The following is a 16,800-nucleotide window of genomic DNA, read 5'->3' on the forward strand; positions in this document are numbered from 1 at the left end:
GTTGAAGGCAACATCTGACAACAGGACTGCAGCTTCACGTCATTATAGCTGGGAGGGTGTCTATCACCATAGAAAGGTAGACGCCTCATTCGCCGCTGCAATTCATTGGCTGCGACGTGTATCGCACTGAGGGAGGAAGTGCGCCGTTGTATGATGCATCCCCAGCGTCCAGTCACGTGACTCACGACCCTTCCTTTCATTACTTTCCTTAATTGGCACCAACGCGGAAGCTTGCCCTCACTTGACAGCATATGCCCCAGAGCCACTGATCTGTGGCCATGGTGATTAAGTCTCTAATGATAGGTCTGTCAGCTGCTGCTGTTCCAATCCTTCCGTGACTTCTGTGCCATCGTGTTGAGATGCACCTTTTTTTCTGTGGAAAGAAGGTAACAGTGTTGATTTTGTTGGCGAAAACTACCTTTTTTCACTGACAAACTAAATGTAAACTAAATGAAAACTAAGCTATGATGACTAAAACTAAGAGTAAATATATTGACAATTTCATCAACAAATACAAACTACATTAAAATGTATAAGGGAGGGACTAGTGATGAAGAGATCCAGTAGAACTAAAAGACAAGTCATTTTTGTTTGGTTGCGCTCTGAAAATAGCCGATCTACAAGCTCACAACGAGTCACGCTATTTTCAGCAAGTCTAAAATCAGCCATTACGACGGCATCAAGGCCCGCCTAAATACATTTTAGTAGACTAAATCAACTGTAGATTTAGTCGACTAAAATCGTATATTTAGTCGACTAAAACTAGACTAGCAGCAAAAAATTCCAGGTGACAAAATTTGTGACTAAAACTAAATAAACTAGAGACTATGACTAAAATTAAAACTTGTCAAAATCAACACTGGAAAGTAAGAACTTTAGGGAGATTTGAAAATCGCCCCTCACTTTTGTTTTTGCCGATAAATATGAAATAAAGTTAAGTTTATTTTTTTAAATAAACTTGGTAACATTAATAACATTTGTAATTTGTTACGGTGTGGCTGTTGCAGGCCTACAGTAGGCCTATATAATTATCGAATTAATAAATATGCTATGTTTCATGTTGATTAGCTTAGCATTATGATATCACAGGAATCCTTGAAATCTACTTTCAAATAGTTTGTCATGCTGTTGAGCTAATATCAAATTACAGCACCAGAAGCTGACAACATTTCTGTTGCTATATTGACATACTTTGTTGTCTCAAATTTGCTTTCCCGATAAAAAGTGCTTTTCTTCATCAGATGGAGAAGGACCATGTCGCAGATGAATACACACTGTTGAAATTTGAAATTGTACAAATTGAGGCATGTTATTTTGTTATTTCATAATGGAGAAGATCATAGAAAATATATAGGTTCAAATATTTGTGTTGTTTAGAATATTCATCATGGCATCATAGATTGCATAAAATCATAGGCAGAACTATAGATTTGTCCTTTTTAAGTTCTTAGCAAAGTGTTCAAAATGAGACTGAGTCACACTTACACCACCCATCAACGCCAGTCCTGAGCCTATGTTGATGCATGTAGGGACTATATTAAATTTGCCAGCCTAAGATAGTAGAAAAGTAAGATGGTTATAAAAAAGATACACACACACACAAATGTCAAATGCACACAGCCTGGTTGCCAATTGCAAAAAATAAATAATAATAACAATAATATTAATAATAAAAATAATTATCAATATTAATATAATAATAATAATAATCTCCATATCATGAATAAACTAAAGTTGTTAGTGTATTTCCCATACCTTTCCATGTACCATGATGTCAAAGCGCACACCGTACACTTTGAATAAGGTTCGGTAGCTGTCCCCTGCAGCATTTTTGTAATAGCGAGCATGTCTGTTAAAAAAAAAGCATATTAGTGTACAATATGTATTTCCATACAATATTTAACTATATGTATCAACCGCGCACGCACACACACACACACACACACACACACACAAAGGGTCCCCGGCATTCGGCCTGGTGGTAATTTTGTTGACTATAAGACTAAGACTAAAAGTAGGGTTGTCTCGATCCGATCACATGATCGGAAATCGGGGTCGAACACGTAATTTTCAAATGATCGAATCGGGAGCAAAAAAACCTGATCGGGACATCCCTATTATATCCATAACATGATATTAGACTGGATATTAGATGTGATTTAAGATACTGTACTATTGTGATATGTCATAAGTGTTCTATAAAAATATCGGATCGGGAAATATCTGTATCGGCAGATACTCAAAATCGAATGTTCGGAATGGGATCGGGTGCAATAAAACATGACCCTAACTAAAAGACTAAGGTTTTTCAGAAGATTAAATAGGACTAAAGGTCCCTACACACCGGGCGCGAATTCGGATTTTTAAGCTGCATTTCTCCAACGGTTTTCCGAAAAATGCGGCCGGTGTGCAACCACCTTAACTAAATGTTGTGTTATTAAGACTAAAACTAAATCAAAATGAAATCATAATGAAAACATTAACACTGGTGGAAAGGAACCAAATGAGACAATTCTAAAATAATTGATAACAATATTTTTGTAAATCTCTATGAATGGTCAATTTTTCAGTGGAACCAGATGACGACACCAGGCCCAGGAAATAATTCCCAATGCATTTTCCCCATAGACATTTCAAAAAGTATTTATTTAAAGACCTTTTAAGCGTCAAGCCAACTCGAGTTGTGACAAATCATGACAACAAACACAATATTTTGGACCAAACAAATAATTACAAAGAAGAAAAACAACAAATGTGTTTTAACCTGCCGTTTTTTTTCTTCTTTCAAATTATTTGTTCGGCCCAAAACATTGTGTTTGTTGTCATGATTTGTCACAACTCGAGTTGGCTTTGTCCGCAGTGTAAACGTCTTTAAATAAATACTTTTTGAAAAGTCTATGAGGAAAATGAACGGGGAATTATTGTCCGGGTCTCTCGAGGGGGCAGGACAGTACGTTCTATAGGGTCTCAAGTCTAAATGGCTTAAAGGTGATATATTTTCTGGGTCTTAAAAAAAAAGTTTGTTGTTAAACGGTTGTAAAACATGTTCTCATAGTAGCTTAATCATTTGCTAGAAGCAGAGATTAAAGAGCTGAAGAGACGGGGAGACTCCTGTTTCTGAACAAACACTAGTACACAGAAGTCTCAATGTCTGCTCTTTTTGTGTATGATTTCCAATTTCACGTTTGTCTTGCATCTTGAGTTCTTTCTTCTGATTGGATGAAATTGGTATTCCAACTATTTATTTTCTGTTTTTTAAAGAACTGCAGACCATTACTGAGCTATTTAACACCTATGATGCTAAAAACGTGTAGGTATACAAGTCTTCTCTAATCAAACCGGCATGTGCTTGGACGTGTATATGCGTCTTCAGGTCCTTTTTTTAATGAATAAAACGGGATCGCTGTAATCCATTTCTTGACAGCTCCCGTTGTTCACAACTCCAGGACATGTTTGGAAAACAGTGGTCTAACTGACAAATCACCTGAAGTTAAAACCTGGGGATGTTTTGGAGGCACTGATGTCCAGACGAGTGAAGTGATAACGTGGATGACAATGAGAATATCCCTTGTCAAGGTCACAATTCCACTCTATTAGAATGGCAATTGATCCACCCTTGGAGGGGAAAAAGAGAGCACAGTTTACAATCAATCATTCTAAATGTGAAGAGAATACCACATACTGTATATTCAAAGCTAGTACTGACAATTTATAGTATCCTAACTCAAATCTTCCATATATTAATCTTAACTTTCTCAAGCGAAATCTTACAAATGGGTGGGTTAGTTAGACCAAAGATCTCTACCCGAGTCAATGTGCTTACATGATGAATGATAATGACCTGAATAGCTGTGCATTTGTGTTTGTGTCTCTCCATGTCTGGCATAAATTGAATTTTTGAAGCAGCCTGAAATTTAATTATAGAAAAAGGCCGATGCCCACAGGTTGGTGACAGTAGGACAAAAGTGCATATGATAAAAGAGTATCTTTGAAATAAAGAGCAACATTTTGTTTGGAAACATTTCTGACAGTGAAACGCGGGTCCTTTTCTTTGTTTTTCAAAGATACCCTTTTTTTTTTTTTTTAAGATTTTTTTTTTTGCGGCTTACGCCTTTTATTGATTTTTTTTTTTTTAAGGGACAGAAAGTAGGCTGACAGGAAACGGGAGAGAGATGGGGGGATGACATGCGGTAAAGGCCGTGTCGGGTCCGGGAGTCGAACCCGCGGCACACCGCGACTGGATCACCAGTCCGGTGCCCAGAACGTTACGCTACGGCCTGGGCCAAAGATACCCTTTTAATACTAGATTGGAATTGTACCTCAAGGTTCCAGTGCCACTTTATTTGTACTTTTAACTGTTTTTGAACTGTACGTTCAATTTACAATTTACAATTTTACATAAAGAGCACGGTTACATTTTCCATCATATGCTGTGGTAATGCATGGTATCCAGTATAAGAATAAGAGGTTTTCACTTTCACTCCATTAGCGAGCCGTTTGTTATTCCGGCCGTAAAATGTTGCTGTATAAGAATAAGATGGATTATACAGTTTCATAGAATAAACACCACTGTGACGTCTACCCTGTGTCCTACCAAACTGTGGTTGCTCGGCTGCAGGAATGTGTCTGTACAGCGTGATGAGTGAAATGGCGACTGCTAGTGCTACCACGTGACGTGACACTACCCCCGATGTTGACCTGGACATCATGGGGCTCGTCACCGCTAAAACCCTTATCCCTAAACTTCTTTGCCATTTTTTTTTACAATTTTGCTAAACATTTTTGAATAGTTAAAATGGCCATGCAGTCTACAAGCTCACAACGTGTCAATGTGGATTGGCTAGTTTTTGGCTATTGGCTAGTGTTTTTCAAAATAGTAAAAAAGGCAAAGAAGTTTAGGGGTAAGGGTGACGAAAATGGAGCCCCATGTCCCTAAACTCTGCTTTCCAGTATATATCAAATGTTAAATACTGAGACAATAACAATACAAATCTGTAAAACCAACTAAAGTGGCCATGTCCTGGAAGTTGTGTCCGGCTCGGCTAGTAATGTCGCCCAGGCGAAATATGGGGCAGTAGGGATGTAAGTCCTCATCATATTGACATCTCTTCAGATACGATTCATTCGTTGTCTCCGCGACATTGGACCTAAGATTTGCAGAACAGAATTTACATTTGTATATACTGTAACACACATCGCGTAACATGCGCGCACACACACACACACACACACACACACACACACACACACACACACACACACACACACACACACACACACACACACACACACACACACACACACACACACACTGTTCATTGCATAGTGGAAGGTAACACATTGCACATAATGATGGAAGTAATTTAGTAATTACAACTTTTAAAGGAATGGAGCCTTTGTTTAAAATTTGCTTACTTTGAAAAGTCAAATTTGGGGAAACGAATGAAGTTTTTGATGTAGATGGTGAAGTTTTCTGCCTTTCTCAACAGAGGTCCTCTGTAAAAGATTATGGTTTGTTATTCTATTACACAGGCTGTGAATGTCTGTAGATTGTAGATTGCTTATGTCTTATTTGTATTCTTAATAGCAACTGAAGGACACAAGTCTGAAACTCAAATATAATAAAAATGTTTTTTATGAGGGGTAGACATGAATACATATTTCACCACCAGTTGTAATGGTTTCCTCCGTCACACAGTGTACTCATATCTGTTGCAAATCAAGCAAACCTCAGTACATTTTCTTTGTGTGTCAGGATGCGATTTGCCAGAAACAAACCCACAAACGTACGTGATACGTGATATGAACAGAGTTCATATCATTGCAACTTTGCAACATGTTTCCGTGTACTATAGTGCTGTTCCTTACTGTGTCTTGACATGTCTCTCAACAGGACACCAGCCATATATTTCACAGGTACCCGTGGAGTTTTCATCCTTTTTCAAACACCGACCAGTCATAACTCCTTCAGAGAGCATCATAAAAATTGATTAGTACATACATGGTAGTCTGTAGATTTAAATGGAGAGTCTGTCTGATATCAATGTATAAAGTACAGAGGTGGACAAAGACAAGCAGCCTCCAATTGTTTATAGAACAGAGTGAACCAACTTGTCTTTCAACAATACCGAGCCAAGCTATCCAATCTGTCAACACTAATCATTTTATCATTCAAATAGATCATTTGAATACAGTGCAAGTGCATGAGAGAGAGAGAGAGAGAGAGAGAGAGAGAGAGAGAGAGAGAAATGTAAACAGTACAGCCCACCATGTCCAGCTATGACAGTCTCTCCCTCTTCACAGTCCTCGTTGCCTCTACAGTGGCCATGAAACACCTTGAAACTCTGCACAAAACATAACACAACATAGCTGCAGTTGAGTAAACTGACGCTTCATTGGGTGCTGCGGGTACTGTGGGTGGGCAGGCACCCATGACCAACAATCTAGACAACCCTTGAATGTAGTTTGTTTGTAAAAAAATAATAAAAGTATAAAAGCTACTACAGTATGTGCAGATTGAACACCCTTTCAGCAAGATGAAAATGTAACTACAATGAGAATGTCATTGTCAAATGACTTTCAATGAGAACGTCATTGTCAAATGACTCTCAGGTAACCTTAAATATTGATCTGGACAAAGTTCGGCCTACTAATGAATTTACAAATATGACATTTTGAAAAAAAAGATTTTAATTTGTGGTTAGAAAAATATGCCAAATTGGGGCAAAACACTATGTTGTGCTGCTCTAAATGTGTTTCCTACTGGATAAAAGCCCAGCTAGGTTTTATGTATTGTTGTTGACGTAGCTTACAAGCATAGGCTGGAAATGCAAGCTTCACCCTATAACTATTAACCACGATGACCTCGTTTAGCAGCCCAGCTTCTAAGACATGCAAACAGACCCATGCCTCGGTAACTGTGGGTTGTTTGGTTACCAGACACTAAAGTAAAGGAGGTGTCCTAAAGTAAATGTTTAATACATATTTTAGGCAGGCGTTTTCACTTTCATTGCTTGCTGCTGTGAAATGATAAAAATGATAAAAGATTGTTGGTGTTCTAATGATACCAATGTACACGTTCAAGCGATAGAACGGTTTGATGGTGCTGTGAAGAGAGACGAGAAAGACTGTTGACAGGGCGATGATAGATTTTAAGTTAGAAAACTGGTTGAGCTTGAAAAACATTGCTGTATAGACCCAGCTAATGTGTTTGATGGGACTACCACACCAAGAATGGACAACACAGTGACTGTAGGCAGGTTGAATGTATACAAGGGCAGTATATTTTATGGTTGTGGTATAGTACAGTACTTTAGTTTACAGGCTTGCAGTTGCCACTCCATTTGTCTGCTGGCTGGCTGCACAGAACCGTTTACATACCACCAATGGTCTGGAAACTAACCCTGTCAATGTGGGTGCATATCTTTGGTCTGACGTTTCTAACAGTCTGACACCCTACCCCAAACCCTAACTGTAAGCAGAAGCCACGGGTGACGGGTGAGTCTTAACTGGACACGCATGAGTCTAAGGGCCGATTCATACTCCTATTTTAGAGCCGAATAAAAGTCGGTTCGGCGCTGTAGAGCCTACAATGTGACGTCATTTGAGGTTCGGGGGGGGGCAGATAGCGTCCTAAAGTCGGCTCTTCGGTGCTACTGAAAATTTCTGACGAGCCGAAATCATTTCGGCACTACAGCGCCGAAACAGCGGTAAAATAGGAGTATGAATCGGCCCTTAACCGGCCACATATGTTGGACTAACGTATATGCACCCCTGTCAATGCACTGCAGCCACACGCACGCAGACAGACGGACCTATATGATAGACAGGAACAAACACATACACAAATCACACAGACCACTTTCAACTTGGGATCCATATTTTGGGCACGTCATATGTTTTTGTTTTTAAATCAGCGAAAGGTTCGTTCTACAAGTGACACGTTATGAGCTTGTAGATCAGCTACTTTTGCTACCTTTATATACTTATTTTAATTATTTCTTTCCCATGTCCGTATATACGGACCCTGACGCTAGGGGACGTCATATCCCAGGTCCCCCCAATGTATACTCCGTCTATATAATGGTTGAGTGAGTCCCACGGCGGCTTTTAACATTGGTCCGGTTGCTATGGCGACACCCCACCACTCCAGCTATGGGATTGGAACATCCATAAGTCGGAATCCGGGAGAGCTGTCCTTGGTGGATCTTCTGTGCCTTAATTTGTGCCTTTGTACCGCGACGCTCCCGTCATGTAAAAGCTTCTGTTTATCTTCTGAGAGATAAACAGTGTGTGCTTGTTCCTATGATACTCAAGTGTGTGTAGCGAGTGTGTGTGGGGGGCTGGCAAACTCCGACTTTTAAAGTGAACTCGTATGGTGGCACCTGGAACTGGGGTTTATGCTAACAGCTACCTGCAATAAATGAGTTAAGAAATAACATCATATACATGTGTGTATACTATATATAAGGTTTTGCCTGACAGTGATGATACGAAATTCTTGTCAAGGCCTAGGCCTACACTTCCTCTGCCAACCTGGGGAGAGCAACGGACTGACCTCATGCTTCCTTCCACAACTTGTCTCAAACAAAGCCAGGGCCTACACTCGCATATAAGTGGATGGGACCACAAGGTCACAATTTAATGGGAAAGCGTCTATAAATAAATTAGATTGTTGGTATGATAATGATTTAAACATTTTGATATAGCCTAGAGTTTATGCAGCACAATATATGTCCAACGTGTGGAAAATATGACTGACATACTGCAGTGCCCAGTCTTGACCAGCATTATACTGTAGCAATACACAGTCACACACACACACACGCATGCACGCACGTGTGTGCGCGCGCGCACACACACACACACACACACACACACACACACACACACACACACACACACACACACACACACACACACACACACACACACACACACACACAGAGATTGTACTGTCTGTGATCTGATTAATCAATCAATAAGATCTAAATATAAAGTGCAGGGCTACCGTATATACAGTAGTAGACAGGCCATCTATATGTGAGTTGAGTTCTATATGTTGTTCTCTAGCGATAGATGGCTGTGCATTCATGTGAATGCTGTACGAGGTTGTGAGAATTGGTACAACTGTTTTGCAAGTAGTTAGTTACTGGCTGTTGTGAGCCGGGTCATGGCTGGGTGCTAGACATAGTTTTACTGAGGTTATAAGTTTAGGAATAGGGTTAGGTTTTGGCACCACTGTTCCGAGTATTTGGGCCCAACTTCACCTAGACTGTATTACCTTAATAAACATGGTCATGAATACTTTCTGCTTCCAGTCACTAGTTTAAAAACGGATCTAGAAAGATGGCGATTTACAATTCAAGGACTGACAGGCTTCATTTTACGTTCATGTTAGACCCGGGGAATGCTTTGTCCATATTTTTTACAGTCTATGGTGGCCACGCTGCAGTGTTTCTACGTAGGTGGTGCGTTTCTTTCCCCTCCTGACTCTGCCCTGTTGGCTCCCATAGAGTCAATTCACTTGCCTCTAGTTCTGGGTGCCTGACACAGTGCCCTGTCAGCCTCATCCTTCTCTACAGTACAAGCACAAGCACCTACAGTACAATAGTAAAATAAAAATGAATAAATAAAAAGCCCTTACCTCAGCACAGTGATCCTGCTTTTGATTTGGGGTCTCTATGAAATTTGTGACAATGAACAGAACAGATTCACCCTGTAGAGAGAGGAGACAAAAAACAGAAGTTATAATCATGGTATAACCGATTGCTAACCGGTAAGCGGAAACGCTCGCTCCAAAACATGCTCGCCCCCATTTCTGTCCGTGGACCGCTCGCCCCCATGCAGTGGTTCACCATGCATTCTTGTATTTGTTGTACTGTACGGATAAGGTCATGCATATGTAGTGAGACGCAGGGATTGAATTGAACCTGATTCTCCCACTCAACTGATGCACAACCTGTCGTGCCAATAGGGTTGAGTCCGATTGGCAGGGCTGTTGTGAGCCCGGGTCTTGGCTGGGTGCTATAGACATAGTTTTACTGAGGTTATAAGTTTAGGAATAAGGTTAGGTTTTGGCGCCACGGTTCCGAGGTTGCCGGATTTGACCCAGAGCGAGCGTGTTTTTGGTGGCGAGCATTCTTGGGCTGAATTGAGAGCAGGTTCTGCATTTTATTGTCCCATTAGCCTTTACGATTATACGCATGTCCCATTGTGTAATAGTCAGAGTTTGACAGGAATAGCCTGCAGGCATTATGCCACATTAGACTCAAGAATTATGTCCTTGGCTTGATCGACATACATAAAGGAATAAATAAGGGCGGCTACATGACAAATTAGGTGACTGACTGCACCGCAAATACAGCGACCAAATCTGAAAATGAGTATAGTGTTCACATTTGAACACTATTCAACTGTTATTATTGTTATTTGTAGTATTATGTACAGTATATGTATTAATAATAATAATAATCATAATAATGTTATTATTATGATTATTATCCTATTATCATTCTTACCTGTGGTGGGATGACATAGTCCTCTGGCCCCCAGACCAGCAGTCCAGAGCCTGTGGTGTTTGTAACTGAAACTCCCTTCAGTTTGGTTATTATGGAGCTCTGGACAGCCTCGTCTACTTCCTGGTAACCTTTCTTGATCACAAAAACCCACCTGCATGCATAGAGAAGTGAACCTTTAAAACAGTCTTTCTCAACCAGGGCATTCTGATATGGAGTGTGTGGCCGGTTTGAATAGAATAGACCTACAACAGTATCTAGGCCAAAATGTGTTGATTTATTACTGAAATTCACAATTAAATCTAAATTAGATTTAATTGTGAAATTATCGAATATGTCAACAGAAGAGTGTGGACCTATGTGTGGGTTTTAATTTGTTTATAATTGTGCAATTCATCATTAGGCTACATTTCAACCCTCTTTGAAGAGAAGAATATATACTTATAGTCTAAACGGCATTGCAAGAGACACCTGCCTATGACATAACATAATTATACCTATAGCTGAAATTCAAATGTATCAATTCTGAATCAAAATGTAGCCTAAGCCAGGCTACAAGATTGTGCTATGTCCTTTTTGTGGCTGTATGACCATGCATGCATACCGGGTATGTGTATTATGTCTTTAAATGTCTTGATGAATTGAAAATTGACCCTTAACCAAGTCTTTAATAGTGCTTTTTCTGGTTATATCCTCTTAGCAGTTTTTGTATTGACCTCTAGCCGAACTGTAGGCCTACTGTACCCATTCTGCAATCTGTTAATACAATTTTCAATCAATCAATCAATCAAACCATGTACCACAGCACCTCAAAGGCCCTTAAAACAAGGCTCCAGACCTCCCAAAACAAACTGGTCAGGCTCCTACTTGGCCTCACCCCCCGAACCCACCTCACCCCTGCCCACTTTGACAGGCTGGGATGGCTTAGGGTCGACGACAGAGTACAGCATCTTGCAATGGGTCTGGTCCACAAGATTCGATACACCACCAAGATACCCATGTACCTGTCTAAATACTTCCTTAATGTAAACGAAGTCCACACCCACAACACCAGAGGGAGTGCAACAAACCATGTACAACCCAGATTCGGCACAAACAAGGGACTAAATTATTTTCGCTCCTATATGCCACCAAAATGTGGAACGCCCTACCAACAGTCATTGATGTCACATTCTCACCTAATACTTCGGTAGACTCAGATCCGTATGGGCGGGGAATTTGAGGTTCTTGCATATTTAATTGGTGCGGTTTGCCTTCACACTGTCATTCGCAGCAATTGGAAACGCAGCAGGGGGGACCTTTATCAATGTGTTCCATTCATAAACTATAGCCTACTGAGCGCACTGATATAACTCCCCAGTCCCACAGTGACAGCACTCCATGTTTACGGCACGCACAGACAGACAGACAGAATATTATGTAGGCTATAACACACTGCATTGTTTTTATGTGTTTTCTTAAGCAATTGATTAATGTAGCCTACACGTCCTCATTTCGATCAGGGCTTCAGTCTCCTTATTCGACCACATCTATCCACAGTAACAGGACATCTTTGCGCTGCGTAAAATATGCCTTAACCGTCTCCAACTGTGTTCAGCTCCTCACCCGCCACATTATGTTTGCTTCATTTCCTTTATTTACTGCGGATTGCATTCACACCTGCACCGAATCGTAGTCAAGTGCGATTCGAAGCGAAGCGAAACCCACGTTTTTGGGCGGAGTAAAATGCGGTTATTTGCTGCGCATTACGATTCGAATGAGCCTTCACACCTGCCAAACGAAGCGCACTTTCTGACAATGCGCAGCAGGATTCGTTTTAATCGCAGCAAAGCTCTCTGGTATGAATGCGACCTAAGACATGTGAATCCCTTGACTCCTTCAAAACCGCTCTCAAAGGGCACCTACGGATGGCTGCAATTCGAAACTGGCCTCTGTAAAATCTGAATCCCCTCACCCCCCCCCATTCCCCCTCACTGTATATGTTTCTTTTCCCTTTTTGCTTCCTATATGATGAATTCCTGTTCTGTTCTTTAGCTACATAGAAATGTCTATTTGTATGTCTCTAAATGTTTTGATGAATTGAACAATGTGGACCCTGTTGTAAACAAGTGTAATGCTTAATTGGGTCGTCCACTCACAGTTAACAGTCTTTGTATTGAGTTTGTGCTTGAAATGTACTGTAAATTCTGCAAACTGTTAATAAATATTTCAATCAATCAATCAATCAATCAGCATGCATGCCCTGCCCTAAACTAAAGTCTAGCTACACCCGACTCAATGTCAGGCTATAGCCTACTAATCATTTAGCCTGCTGCTTAAAGTGCACAATAATAGATAGGCTATTATTGTGCACTTAAGCAGCAGGCTAAATACTGTACTAAAAATAAAAAATAAAAATTGATATTGATCTCTCACCCAATAAGGTAACCGATAATGAACAATTGTAAAAGTCTAAACAAGATTCCAACTTTCTTGTTTTTGGCGACAACATATTTTTCTGTCTTGTAGTCAAATAACGAAAGGAAGCGAGTTTTCCAAGCCATCTTGATAGAGTAGCGATTTCAGAATCAGATGCCATATGCGGACATTAGGAATTCGGACACCGACACCGACACGTACGCTGCAGTCAGACCGCCGTAAGTTCAGTGTCTCCCGGCCAGTCAGCAGCAGGCAATGATGACAGCAGCTAGAATTACCAGTCGAACAGCACTATTTACTACAGATCCTATCACCCTCATCCGTCATCCGGCTACTCATCCTCCTCCAATGGATTCCAAAAGTTTAAAACCAATAGCCTGTAGGCTGTATAGCGTGTTCCCATTCCTTCCATATCCACACCGGTCCACCAGCTTCACAACATAATCCACGGCCACACGGGTGTGACTCAGGCTCAGCTGAGCACAGTAGAATGAATGGCTATCTGTTGCTCTTTGGCCTGCCTAGACCTAGAAGGCATGCGGCATCGTTTTGTTTGGGTCTCACACGCACAAGCGCGCGCGCACACACACACACACACACACACGCACACGCACGCACACGCACACACAATTTGCTTAATTGTCTTTCAATTGTCTCAGTATTTTTGTTGTCTCCAAGACTCCAACAGACATGATAGTAGTCTACTGCAGCCTACAGGTCAGGTGTAGGGGTGTAATGGTCGCATACAATTCACATAAACCAGATATTAATCAAGAATTTCTTTATTGTCACTTGTGACTTCTGTACAATAGCCTACTTACGGAGCCCTAGCTGGATCTAATGGCCACGGAACAAAACATTTCTTATCTCGTCGAGACGACGAGATAATATCTCGACCGGACGAGATAGCGTGTGTGTGTGTGTGTGTGTGTGTGTGTGTGTGTGTGTGTGTGTGTGTCACAGTGTGTGTGCGTGCGAGCGACATATTTTGTTCGGTAGCCAAAGCAGGGCGCATTAATACTGTAAATTGCTCTGTATTAAGCGCGTCTTCTAAATGCCTACATTGAGTAGGACAAATTGTAAATTGTGTTTATGTTATGCAAGAGGCCAGTCGCCAGGCCCCCACTAAGAGAGGCAGTCTATATGACATCACATCAGTACTGTGGTCTCATATTGATGACAGGATCTCCATATATGGGCATGAAAGGGACCGTCAGGCCATCTTCCAAATGCTCACAATGCAAATTATGTGACGCATTGTGAATTTGTAGATCAGTTACATTGAAATGGCCGAAATGTATAGGGCTGAAGTGGTTAATGTATGTTTTGTAAAATTGTAATAATAATCAAAACCTACAAAATATCTATTTCTAAATTTTTATCCCACGATTTTGTAGCCCAGTTTTTCTTTTTCACCCAGTGCCAATTATCTAATGTAATCCTGCAGGCGCTACACTTCCTCTGCCAACCTGGGGGGGCAGCGGTCTGACCTCATGCCTCCTTCTATGCATGAGGAGTCCAAGCTGCTTCTTTTCACCTGACAGAGGGGAATTTCCCTGGCCGGACGTAGTGCGTGGAAGGGACACGTTATTCCGACCAGTTCCTTTCCCCTCCATCAGGCGCCCCGGCTGGCCAGGGGGAGGTAGTTTTAGAGACCAGGATAACTGCATGTTTTTTGTGAGGGTATCTACCCTAGGGGACACGGGGAGAACATGCAAACTCCACACAGAAAGGCCCTTTCGCTAACCCCCGCCTCGGGTATGGGCACTGATGACGCGGAGGAGGGAACACGCCGCCAGTGCCCACAGCGTCCCCAGCGGGAATCGAAAAACCTACAAAATATCTAGTAGCCTATAACTAAAGTTTTCAATATTGTCTCTGAGACAGAGAAATTGGAATTACTCAAGTAAAGTACAAATACACAATTGTACTTTAAAGTGCAGTACTTAATTAAATGTACTTAGTTACTTCACACCACTGAGCAACATACAAAATGAAATCAACCAATGAAACCAGTCAGTCCAAAGGTCTCTGCCCTAGGGGCAGTTTAACCTGCTCCTTCCACTTAACTTAATTGCTCTAGTAAAAGGCCACATCCCTACAAAACAACACAGCAGAAATTATGATCCTCTTTGTTCTTCCACATCAGATAAGGAAAGAACACATAATCTGATGAAATAGCCAGTATTTTACCTCACGATCCTTTGTCATATATGGCCTAAACTAAAACATGTTAATTTGAGACAAATGTTCAAAATGTAATCTCACACATATCTCTCAATACAGCAGACTAAACAGTCATCACAGTCACAAACCTTTGCGATACACCAGGGCAAAGTCTGCTGCCTATCTGTTGCCTATAGATAGACACACACACACACACACACACACACACACACACACACACACACACAGAGCGAGCGAGAGGCAGATGTGCAAAAACATTCACACAACTGCTGTATTATCACACTTCCCCATTGATTCCAATTGTTAGGATGGGTTCCACAAATTCCACGTAGCTTATGTCCAAATGTACTGTGACAAAACATATCTCAGGGACACCTCAACACATTGCCGGGGCTGTGAATCAAACCATCAAACCTGGGAAATGTTGTTTCCCAGGTGGCCTGTCAGTGTATTATTATTATGACTTTCTAATGTAAGAGTTAACATTAGGCTATTCACAAAATATGAATGTGTTAATAAGTAGATTTATTGCAATGCATCCTTGGTCCATTTATCATTTTATTATTTGTACAGTAGATAAAGCCCATATACATTTTTCACCAACAGTATGTTTGTGTGCGATTGTCACAATTGTAAGCATGGATTACTATAACAATATCTGACTTTAATGTATCTGACATTGGACAAATATATTTCTTGACATTTAGACTGAAATCACTATCTCTCACACACATGCGCACACATACAATAACTTAAATAGTTCAGTAATATGTATTCTTTCAGACTTTAAAGGACATTAGGCAGCAAATAAACTTAAGTCATTACTGAATAAAAAGCAAATCTCACAAGACTGCTGATAACACCATTACAATTACAAAATGGACCTATATATTTCACATAGTTTATATACCGTATATAATTAATGTGTAAGTATATTCCCATAACAATCATTGCTATAATACTAGTAACAGGGGTCTATAATACTATAGCAATGATTGCTATCAACAAACATTTAATTAGTTTGAACCAAAATATAGATATCACTTACAGCACCTTTAAATTAACACAGGATTTTACTGTGCATGGTGTGGTACTACTTCTAAAGAGAGTTTGATAATACCAAATCGGATTAATGTATTTTACATTTTATGATTATTTTCATAAATATGTATTTTAAATTTGAGACAAATCCAAAAGCCATGGATAGAATCTCACACGTCTCTTGCATATGCAGACCAAATTGTTGGATTCATTTCCTGACACACCAGGCTGTCATAAACCAATAGAGTAACGTCCGTTACTGTATGTCTGCCTACTACTTAATCACATGACCCTTTTCAGTCTCAAAAAGCAAAAAAAAATCACACCCGTGTGAAGTGAGTGGTGCAACTCTGTGTGTGTGTGTGTGTGTGTGTGTGTGTGTGTGTGTGTGTGTGGGGGGGGGGGGGGGTCCCTCTACTGTACTGTACTGTCACTGTACTGTACTGGGACACCCGAAATCATCATATATACAGTTAATATGTGCGTGTGTGTTAGGTTGCGCACAGGTGGTGAAAAACAACCATGCTGTTTTCGTGCTCAGACGCACCCACCCACCCAGCCAGCCAGCCAGCCAGCCAGCCAGCCAGCTACCCACACACATAGCTCCGTAAGGGAGCACCACTCAAAAAAAATGAGC

General features: G+C 40.8%; 1 protein-coding gene across 1 annotated transcript; it reads right to left on the bottom strand.

Annotated features, from left to right (window-relative positions):
- Positions 1 to 110: 110 nt before the first annotated feature.
- On the bottom strand, positions 111 to 13,060 carry p2rx8 (purinergic receptor P2X, ligand-gated ion channel, 8; the record flags this gene model as incomplete). Its single annotated transcript, XM_083772529.1, has 12 exons — positions 111 to 373; positions 1,192 to 1,274; positions 1,486 to 1,551; positions 1,756 to 1,849; positions 3,485 to 3,615; positions 5,006 to 5,147; positions 5,416 to 5,496; positions 5,869 to 5,965; positions 6,269 to 6,344; positions 9,647 to 9,718; positions 10,521 to 10,671; positions 12,933 to 13,060. 12 exons carry the CDS (start codon positions 13,058 to 13,060, stop codon positions 286 to 288), a joined length of 1,209 nt encoding a protein of 402 aa, XP_083628655.1. The 3' UTR covers positions 111 to 285.
- Between the last annotated feature and the right edge of the window lie 3,740 nt (positions 13,061 to 16,800).

This window comes from Protomyctophum parallelum, assembly GCF_964188405.1.
Source record: "Protomyctophum parallelum genome assembly, chromosome: 9".
Taxonomy (NCBI): Eukaryota; Metazoa; Chordata; class Actinopteri; order Myctophiformes; family Myctophidae; genus Protomyctophum; species Protomyctophum parallelum.